This window comes from Leptonychotes weddellii, chromosome 15 (genome assembly GCF_054177405.1).
Source record: "Leptonychotes weddellii isolate Sample4059 chromosome 15, ASM5417740v2, whole genome shotgun sequence".
NCBI classification, from domain to species: Eukaryota; Metazoa; Chordata; class Mammalia; order Carnivora; family Phocidae; genus Leptonychotes; species Leptonychotes weddellii.
In genome coordinates this window covers 12,312,550-12,323,589 of record NC_138383.1, presented here as the reverse complement: position 1 = coordinate 12,323,589, position 11,040 = coordinate 12,312,550, and the positions used below count along the sequence as shown (strand labels likewise).

At 47.7% G+C, this 11,040-nt stretch overlaps 1 protein-coding gene across 1 annotated transcript in view; it reads left to right on the top strand.

Annotated features, from left to right (window-relative positions):
• The window catches only part of PITPNC1 (phosphatidylinositol transfer protein cytoplasmic 1), a 195,009-nt gene extending 188,873 nt beyond the window's left edge, over positions 1 to 6,136 (top strand). The window contains exon 6 of the mRNA XM_081804672.1: positions 5,158 to 6,136. Within this exon, the coding sequence (XP_081660798.1) occupies positions 5,158 to 5,268 (111 nt within the window). The 3' untranslated portion in view covers positions 5,269 to 6,136. The remainder of the gene's footprint in view (positions 1 to 5,157) is intronic.
• The last annotated feature ends 4,904 nt before the right edge of the window (positions 6,137 to 11,040 follow it).

Here is an 11,040-nt window from a genome sequence, read left to right as displayed (position 1 = left end):
TACAAAAATGGGAAGATTACTCTCTTTTTATTTTGAATCTGTAAGGTAATATTTACTCAGGAGATTGCCTTCTCGTTGTAGTAGTATTGCTCAGTTCATATCAAAAGGAGTTTGTTTATTGAGTGCTCATGGCCTATTGGGGGTGGGGGGAGGTCAGGAACGTCAACCAGATTGGCACTGAAATCACTGCAGATGATCCGAGGGTGGGCATGTCCCAAAGATGGGAACATTATTATAGGGGATCTAGGGAAAGTACCAAGATTAACTTCCAAACCCAACTCCCATCTCAGAAGGGAACAGCTTCTGCCCAGGAAGTTCCCAAGACCATCAAGGTGCACAACACCTGTGTCAGATGCAGTCCTGGTGGGGCTTTGGCTTGACGTATCAACAAGATGCACCTCATCATAAAGCTACCTCAGCAGATCTCGTATTCCAGCTCTAAAGAGCCAGTGGTTTGACCAGAATTCTGGCAGCTCCTGCCATTGCTACTGGGGAAGCCCAAATGAATGAACTCTTGCAATTTTCCTCTGGGGCCCAAGCCTCTGACTACAACGGTGTTGGCTTAATTCTGGATCATGCCCTTACACTGAGCATGAAAATTAGACTGTTTTACCCCGGGTATGGCCTCTGATTATGCTACATCATGACCACCGCCCCTGTTCCGTTTCTCTGCTGCAGCCCACTGTGCACCAGGCACATCAGCTGGCTGTGGAGGGAAGGGGCCGAGAAGGAACGAGCCAAAGAGCAAGACACAGGCGACTAACATGACCCAAAGGTCACTCAACATAATAGACATTTTTAACTGGAAAGAATTGTAGTGGTCATCTGGGTCTCTCAATCACAGCCTCATTGGGGCCACAGATCTCTTGGGTAATCATATGAAAGTGCTTGAACCCTTGCTCCAGAAAAATACACGTCCCCAAATTTTGGGTTCAACTGTAGGGTGTTTCACAACTTCCTGGTACCCATCCGTCTAGACGAAGCCTTTTATTTTCAGGTGACAATATGGAGACCCCAAGGAGGTGCAGGGTTCTTGCCCAAGGTTACACAGGGGAGATAACCCAATTCAAATTCAGCTCACCTGATTCCCAATATAGGCCCTGTCAGCCAATACTGTGAAGTTTCCACTCTCTGTTGAGCCCTCTTTTGAGAATGACGGAAAGTTAGTAAGTAAATAGAACCCCCCACTCATAAAAGGAAACTAAGATCAATTAGTAAGCCATATTCCTGCCATAGATTCCTCTTTGGAAAGTAAAAGCTAATACCGTCCATTAATTCAGTAGGCAGTTAATGAGCACCTATGAGCATCTCCCCCAAATCTCTAACCATTGGGAGATTAATTATTTATTGAAAATCAGAACTCTTTATAATCTAAAGCCTGAAGAGATTTTTCAGTCTCAAGCCTCAAAGTGATTTTTTTGTGGCTTTGTTCAAGTGCTGGGAGCCCCACCCTGAAACGGTTGAGGCAGAGGTGCTTGGTAGTTCATCTTCAGTGCAAAGGAGGTGTCATGTTAACAAAGGAGACCAGAATCCGAACCGAAGGGGACCTACATACGTTCTACTCCTACTATTTCTACTACTATTTCGGCTATTCAACAAGGCAGAAAAGTTCCCAATTTGGGGGACGTTCCCCAACTCAGTGACTCAGATCATACATTTTATTAGTAGCAGGAAGAGAACCAGATTCCAATTTCATCTTACTGGAAAGAAGCAGGAAGCACTTCTGACTGATATTTAGCTTCCCGGTTGGCTGCCAAGAGGCAGCTTTTTGTCACAGGAGGAGCCTAGTTGTGAAGGCTGGAGACTTGCCCTGAATCTGAACTTCTCTACTGACTGTCGTGTGACCTCAGGCAAAGCTCTTTACGTCTTTGAGCCTTGGTTTTCTCATCTGAAAAATGAGAATTTTCTCAGCTTTATTTTCGCTCAGTGTTCCGATGACGATGTACTTGTTGACTCAACAGAAATGCCTCCCGTCCCTGGCTTCTATAGTCTGTTCTTTCTTGGTAGCAAATACTTCATCCTGCATCAGGGCCTGATCAGGAGGCATAAAGCACACAATAATTTGAAGAGGGGGGAGTGCAATATAAGGAATTATTCAACTTTTTTTAAGATTTTATTTATTTATTTGACAGAGAGAGAATGAGAGAGAGAGCACATGAGAGGGGGGAGGGTCAGAGGGAGAAGCAGACTCCCCGCCGAGCAGGGAGCCCGATGCGGGACTCGATCCAGGGACTCCGGGATCATGACCTGAGCCGAAGGCAATTGCTTAACCAACTGAGCCACCCAGGCGCCCAGGAATTATTCAACTTTGATAGGAGTAACTGTATAGATATAAAGAGAACCCCAGGGGCGCCTGGGTGGCTCAGTTGGTTGGGCGACTGCCTTCGGCTCAGGTCGTGATCCCGGAGTCCCTGGATCGAGTCCCGCATCGGGCTCCCTGCTCGGCGGGGAGTCTGCTTCTCCCTCTGACCCTCCCCCCTCTCATGTGCTCTCTCTCATTCTCTCTCTCACAAATAAATAAATAAGATCTTTAAAATAAAAAAAATAAATAAATAAAAAATAAAGAGAACCCCGAAGGGTACCTAAGGCTGAGGGAGAAGACACAAGGAAGAACGAACTTGGACGGGGTCCCCGTCCGTGGCTGGGGCTGAGACTTCACTGGATAAGTTGTGGTCATAGCCCACTGGTTGGTGGAGAAGTTGGCTGGGTTTCCTGGACCAGAGCTGGTCCACGGTTGCTAGGCGGTGGCAAACAGCCCTCTGGGCGCTGGTGAAATGAGACTGTTGGGCGGGTGTGCACAGTCAGAGTGCCACGGCCACTGCGAACCCTCGAGCCCATGGTGGTCCGTGTGGAAGGCCATGATGAAGGCCAGAGTGTGAGGTCACCAGGCCACCGTGCGCTCTGGGCATGCAGCTGAGACAGAGCACCACGCAGTGTCCCCACTGACGGACTCTGCAGCAGGAGGAGGTCCAAAACCAGGAAGAGAAACCCCCTTCTTCCTGCGGGGTCCCACCAGTAAATGGCTTCATGTCCTGCTTGCTGTAAAGCAGTGCTTCCAGGGTTCTGTCCATTAGCTCCGAGCAGAGACTAACAGGTTACTTTGCAGCTGAGAGGCAATGATATGATAACCGGTATAACAGGTGATCAAAAATGTTTGAATTAAATTAGGAAAAGCCACACAATCTGTCAGTAACTCCCTCAACCCCTGTTTATTTCCCTTTCTTTCAGTCCCATAAATTTTACCACCAGTAAATGTCAAATCCCTCTAACTTCTTTTGTAATTTACTCCCTCGAAGCTCATTTCCCTCTGAGGTGTTCCATTTTGTTTTGTTTTCTTTTTTTTTTTAAGATTTTATTTATTTATTTGAGAGAGAGAGAGAGAGCACATGAGAGGGGGGAGGGTCAGAGGGACAAGCAGGCTCCCCGCAGAGCAGGGAGCCCAATGCGGGACTCGATCCCGGGACTCCAGGATCATGACCTGAGCCGAAGGCAGTCGCTTAACCAACTGAGCCACCCAGGCGCCCTGTTTTGTTTTCTTAATGAGGCACGTGTCTTTCTTCTCTTGGCACACACTTAAAAGAGACTTGAGTAGAGGGGGCAGGGGGAAGGGAAAAAGAGAAAGGGCAAGAGGTGGAGGAGACCAAGGGGGAGAGAGAGAGACTCTCGTAAACAACCTGAGACTCAGTATTTCATTTTACAATTTATTTGTCCACTCAAACTTGAACTCGTTTCCCCATAGTCTCTCTGTTTCATTTCAGAGCCATCCACCTGTCCTTCCTAAACACTGTAGGAGTGTCCCCACGCACTTGACTTCAAGTGGCAGTGGAAGGAGCCAGAGCTGATCCGAAAACCCGTCCTTCTCTCTTTTAGGGAAAACACAGTGGCGACCTCAGGGCAGACGGGGTAGTCAGTCTCCTTGGACAAGTCTAAAGAGTCCAGTCTCTGACCATTTGAGAATAAAATAGGCAACAGAGCAAACATCAGACTTGGAGCATAAATACCAGCACAAATATTATTCAGAAAGTATTTGGAAAGGACTAGTAGTTTCGAGAATCAAACCAGGGAGAGCGTGGCATTGTAAAGGGCCCTACACATCCTGTCCTGTGGGAGATCCTGTTATTAGCAGGCACCGAATTTGTGTCAAGACAATGTTCTTAGGCATCAACCACCCTGTTCTTCCAAAATATTTCATTCTCTACCGAAGAATCAAATTTAATTAGTGTTCACGGTTGATTCCCCTGCAGGAATTAGCCAAACAATGAGGTGGGGATACAGCTAAGACGTCTTCCAAGGATGAAGTGGTTTTGCAAACGTAATCTGTTTACCACCCTTCAGGAGGGCTGGGAAGATCATCCCTTTATATCAGAAAAATGGCAATGGGAAAAACTAGAGGAACTTAATCTTTCCACCAAAATTTATATGTATATATATGTATGTATGTAGCTGTCTTACATATTTCTTTGCAAGTAATGGACATCCTGGGGCCAGTGGAACCTAGAATAGACGGGCAGGGAGCTACCTCAGTTTCTCCCCAAGCTCTACCTTCTTACTCCTGCATGTCCCAAGGAAATCGTGCTCTTAAATGATCAAGAGTAATACATGTGTTTAGTCCTGCGTAATGAGATTGTGGACAATCTTTATTTTCTTTCTGTTTATCTGTGTTTTCTGCAATGAGCATGTGTTGTTTGTGAAGTTAAACATATATAAAAATTTTAATGAAAAAAAAGCAACAACCCACATTTCTCTTCCATAAATCTTGGGCTCCACTACTGCTTGTCGTCTCCTCTCTAGCTAGACCCTTTGTAGCCTCTTCACTCCCCCTGTTCAGAGTAACTGCCAAAAATCAGCAGACCTCATTTTTGGAAGAGACTTTTGGAAGAGATTTCTTTCTTTCCTCTTGGACTTCTAAAAACAGACCACTTTTCCTTCTACCCCTCACCAAGCGGTGATTGATGCTGCACCTGCCTCTGATGTGACAAAACGTAAGCGATGAATCAAAGCCTTTCATGATTCTTGCACATTCTGAGGCAGGCAGAAAGCGCCAGCCAGGAGCACTGAGCCATGTGAAGATGCTCTGCAGGGCACAGTCGTGCCAACCGTGGGCACCTTGAGGATACTCACATCGCTAACCTTTGATATGTTGCTCTGCTCTTTCAGATTTTTGACAATGAAGCCAAAGACCTAGAGAGAGAAGTTTGCTTTATTGATATCGCCTGTGATGAGATTCCAGAACGTTACTACAAAGAATCTGAGGTAAGCAGTAAATAGGGTGACAGATGGAAGAGATTCACTCATTCGTTCAACAAATATTTATGAATTAAGTCCTAACCTGGGAGACTGTCATCCATCTCGGTGTTGATTCAATTTGGTCTCACATCTTGCTGGATTCTTTAATGCGAGTCTCACAGTTAAGTTTCTACTCCTCCGGGCCCTGGCTGCCACTCCATTTCCATTTAGATTTCCTGTCTCCCCCTCTCTGCCATCCTTCTGGACAGCAAAACATTCAGCAGGCTGAACCATCCAACATACCGGCCTCTGACAAACCACAGTCATCTCTGACTTCCTGTCTTGCCGGGACCTGCGTGACCTGCCTCCCCATCTGCATGCTCCGTGAGGGCCGGGGCTGGGTTTTATGTGTATCTTTATGTGTAACACAAAGAAAATGCTCGCTCCGTCCTCTGAGTGAATATTGGAACTCCAACAGCTCATCTTGACACAGAACCTTTCTCTCAAAACAGGAAGTGCCTTCGAGAGGGTTTCTCCTTTCTTTTTTTTTTTTTTTTTTCATTCTTGACTGAGAATAAATTGAAGAGCGTATCTTTCTCTATAGCTTCCACCCTACCGGGATCCATGGTGTGCCTCGGTCCAACCTTGTTATTTTATTGTTGGTGCAAGTCAGCACCGATATCCCGTTAGTACGTTATTAAGGGCTGCCAGCGAATGTGGGCGACCCCCTTGTAAATGACATCCCCGCCCCACAATGACAGTTGTTGAGCAGTAGGGCAGCCAATCACAATATGTTTGGACTCGGGGCCCCAGACTCGTCCTTGAGCCATAACACATGGACCTTGACACTCTTCTTCCAGATTCATTAAGGCTGATTTAAGACATAATAAATAAACCTGTTGAAAATGAATTCCACTGTCCTACCAACTGGGCTCCCAATGTGGTTCAGACTTTTTTTCCCCCCCTTCCAGATTTTGGGATTCTAACCTGGGCTTAGCAAATGCTTAGCTGCTTACTTGCAGGCGAGTGCTCTGCAGCTGCTGTCCCTTCTTCAAAAGACTGGGAGAGGCTGATGTGAATTACTCTCGGTTTGACTCAAAGGCTGAGCGTTCTAACGTCATCCGTTTACACTGCGCTCTGCAGCCAACCGTGCTCATGAATTTTCAGAAAAACCAAGTGAAACGCTCTCTGCATAACTGAGTCTGCAGAAGAGAAGGAGAACCTTGGCCTCCCCTTGTCTCATTCTATGGAGGAGATAGTTCTGTGGGTCTGTAGCAAGTCCGCTGATACTTACGGGGCTCTGATGGTGCATCAGAGCATCATGCATCGGGTGAAGCCGCTCCCCATCACTTCCTCGACTCCTTCGGCCTGGGTGGGGGCTGCTGTCCTCCCTGAGCATCCTGACCTCTTTGGGAGCTCAGGCCTTCCAGGAAGAAAACTGAACTAATTTCAGCGCTTCCTCTTAGATTGCTTTGGTGTGATCCTGCCTGGGGCTCAGGGAGTTCCCTCCAGATTGGGTGGAAAGTCTTAGGATAAATATGGAATACTAATGACAAAATCAACAAGTCTCATTGCTAGTCAGCTGATGCCTGATTCATCTCCTTGTGCTTTGCACTCCCAAGAACCAGCCCTGGAAAGCTTCTTTTCATTTACACAGACAAGCGAGGAGCTCTTACTTCATTCTTCACAGTCATTCATTTTTCTTGGTCATAAAGTGTTCTTTTCAAGGACTCGAAGGTGAATAATCATTCATCCAATAAATATTTACTGAGTACTCACTGAGTGTCACATACAATATTAAGATGGCGACACGGCAATGAGCAGAAGAGTCAGTGGGAGTCCCTTCTTCCAGTCTGGCAGGGGAGCCAACAATAGAGAATCACCTGAGTACAGATGGACTTAAAAGTCACCAGTGCCATAAGGAAGCATGCATGATGGGGAAACCGAATTTAAGAGGATGGGATCGGGAAAGATACTCTGGAAGCAATGACATACCGAGACCCGCAGGAAGAAAAGAGCTGGGGCATAGTGCTCCAGGTGAAGGTAATAGCATGTGTGGTGTCCATGTGTGACACTTGAGGAATCAAAAGAAGATCAACATGGCGGCAGCAGCAGAAACGAAAGGACGAATGGCACAAAGGAGGTTGGGGCCATGTTAAGACGCTTCGATCTTATTCACGTGCAGTGGAATGCCTTTGCCGAAATTAAATCATATGATCTGATTTGTGCTTGTAAAAGATTGCTCTGGGTGGAGAAGGGACTGGAAAGAAGCAAAGGGGAAGTCAGGAAATCACTGAGGTCATTGGAGTTACCTACATTATTGGTTTTTCACATTATGTGGTGGCTTGAACTGGAGGGCTGGGAACAGATGGTTTTGAGGTATATTTTGAAGATAGAATTGACAGGGATTGGTCATGGACGGGATATGAAGATGAGAGAAAAGCAGGTGTCAGGATGACCTTAAGGTTTAATGGCTTGGCCAACAGATAGACAGGGGTGAGAAGAGGAGTGGATTTCTGAGAAAGATGGATAGATTTTGTGATGCCAACGAGATATCCAAAGCAAGTAGAAATGAATCTGGAGCGTAGGTGAGAGATCTGGGATGGTGACGAATGTGGGAGTAATGGAAAACAGAAGATACTTGAAATGCCGGAGATGAATGAGAGGGAGAAAGCATAAAGTATAAGCGGGAAATGAGTTCAGGTCTGAGCATGAAGGGATGGCAGCATTTGGAGATCAGGAAGAGGATGGGGAGGCCCCACGAATCTACAAGAAACCCAGGAGAGAGTCGGAGGAAAGACAAGGAGAGTGCAAGTTTCATTCATTCACTCACCAAGAGAATGCGAGTTTCAAGAGGAAGCAAGTGATCCATTGGACAGCACTGCCATGAGGTCCAGTAAGATAAGAATGCAGGGCGCCTGGGTGGCTCAGTTGGTTAAGCGACTGCCTTCGGCTCAGGTCATGATCCTGGAGTCCCGGGATCGAGTCCCGCATCGGGCTCCCTGCTCGGCAGGGAGTCTGCTTCTCTCTGACCCTCCTCCCTCTCGTGCTCTCTGTCTCTCATTCTCTCTCTCAAATAAATAAATAAAATCTTAAAAAAAAAAAAAAAAAAAGACAAGAATGCAAAACCATCCTCTAGAACAATGGTTCTCAACTGGGGGCAATCTCACCCCACAAGAATGCTTCCAATGTCTGGAGACATTTTTGGTTCTCACAACTTGGGGATGCTACCGATAGCCAGGGACACTGCTAAACATACTATAATGGACAGGACAGTGCCCCCTCCCCCACCAGGGAATTATCTGGCCCCTGATGTCACTAGCACTGAGCCTAGTGACACCCTGGGGAAACGCTGCCCCAGAGGATTAATGGAACTTGGGATTCAGCTCTTCCACTCAGAGCCACCCCTGCCTGTCCTGGAGCCTCAGGGTTTCTTGGCAGCTATGGAAGAAAGGGGCCCCAGAGGGCTCAGTCCTGCACACTCTCCATCAAGTACTGCCTCCCAGAGGATCACCAGCCTAGGCTGCGGGTGGAATTCTTCCTTACCTGCCCTAACAGTTAGACCACAAAGGAATGACATAATCGGGAGTATGCTGCGTAGGACTCCCTTGTGACCCCAACCTCATATCATTCGGCTTCCAGAATCCAGACTGCATAGCAACCCAGCTGAAGGGAGAGAAGAATTTCCTAGGCAGTTTTGGTCATGTGTCATCAGCCAGGCACTGAGAGCAAGGGAAACAACCGATTCAGAAGCAAACCATTTCCAAATAAATTTCCACTCAGCACACTGTAGACAATGAACATCCTCCTCCCCACCGCAAGAGTTTTCTTTTAAAATGACTGACCTGGTCATTTTCTGCTTAAAAGTACCCTCACTGGCTGGGAGGAAGCCCAGTCCTTGAGCAGGGCCCTCTGCCCTCGCCACTCCCTGGTCCTCCCCACCTCTGTGCCACTCAGCTGGGGATCTTCTCCTCTGGGGCCGTTCCTGGGCCCCCCACGAACCCACCCACTGTCGGTAGAGCATGCTGCTCATACTGTCTCACAGGTCTGTCACGAACCCCAGGAAAACAAAAGCTGTCTACTCCAGCACCATACCCCCCCCGGCTAGTACAGCACCAGCCCAGGGCAGATGCTCACAAAACGATTGTTGAATGAATAAGTGAAAGCTGGGGGCCTTGTTTTTTTTCCTTCCAGCAGCAACAATTTCAGAGCAAGTGCTATCAAAGAAAACGAATTTGTTACCATTAAGCTAACAGTTGTGAATCAGAGTTCTTTTTTTTTTTTTTTTTTTTTTTTAATCTGAGGCATACAGCTTTGCAGGCATTTTCTTCCAATCCGTCTTTGTAAGTTGACTATGTCAGCATCATAAAGAGGAACACGTTTTCCGCGGAGAAAGCTAAAGCGCTGGTGGGCTGACTCTGGTGTGAGATTTTTGATGCTTATGCATTCAGACCAGGGCTATCTGGGTCAGTCGTCTCCTCCCAGCTCCGGTCACACACACACACCGCCGTCCGAGCCAAGGCAAGGGACTGAAGCGCTTGCTTTCCTCCTTCCCTTTCTCCCTGGAAACCTCCGAGTCACACGGGAGGCAAGAAGGCTTCTCTCGTTAAGGTGACTGGAGCTGGGAATTTTCCTCTGGGTGCCCTCTACCTGGCAGAACCTCGTACCACCACTAACCAGATATTCAGAAGGACACACTGATTAGGTGACAGCCCAGCGCTCTCCTCGTTCTCATTTTGCGGGGATGCTGTTTCCTAGCCACAGCGAGGGTCTGAGCACCAACTCCCAAGAGCCTCTTAACCTCAGGTTCTGTTCTCATAACCATTGGCGGGACTCGGCAGGGCAGCGACTCTGTTGTAGAAAAGAAAAAAAAAAAGTGATTTCTCAGAAACGGGGAGCACCTCCATTAACCTCAACACAGCCCCGCCAAGGCCCTGCCCCCATCAATCACAAAGCACTTTGCACCCAGTGACATTAGCACCCCCAAGCAGGAAAGAGGAAGTGAAGCCAAAACCTGACGGGCTGTCCTTGCGAGGCAGTTGATACGTGGCTTCTTTCCTCAGCCAAGAGTCCCATCCCAACCCTTTCATGCTCTGCCAAGGCTTCAAGGTGAAGATCCCAGCTCAGGAATGAGGAAACTCCGTATAATAGGTTGTAGAGCGTCTACAGAGGACACAAGCTGCGAGCCCGTCCCTGCAAAGCAGAGTTGGCAGTTCGGGGGCACGGGAACAAGTCTCAACACCCAGCCCACTGGACCAGTCCAGCCAGGACAATTTCAAGGCCAGGCGTAGCGAGCTCTAACTCGGAGGCCATTGGTGTTGGCTGAATGTGAAGTCCAGCATCCTGCCTCCTTGATTGACCAGAGACAGTGGTATCGCTGTGTGCGCCCACAGATCTCCCCCAGGGACACAGATGGTGGGGGGCGGGCATGTGGTTCTTCATGTTCAGACATGCTTTCACTAGAAAGCAGGGGTGGGTGGGGGGAAAGGTAATCACTCGGTGGAGGGAGTTTAGAAGTAGAGGACTTTTTGGTGCTCTGTTGTGTTTTGTTTTGTTTTGTCTTTTAATCTTCACTGATTTCTCTAAAAGCAAAGGGGAGTCTCTAGACCATTGGTTCTCATCTGGGGGCAATTCTTCCTGCCAGGGTACATCTGGCAGTGTCTGGAGATATTTTTGATTGTCACCACTAATGGGGGAGTGATGTGCTTCTGGCATCTAGTGGGTCGAGAGGCCAGAGATGCTGCTAAACATCCTCCAGCGCACGGGATAGCCCCACAACAGAGAAACCCTGCTGTAGACCAGTCCAAGGAAAAG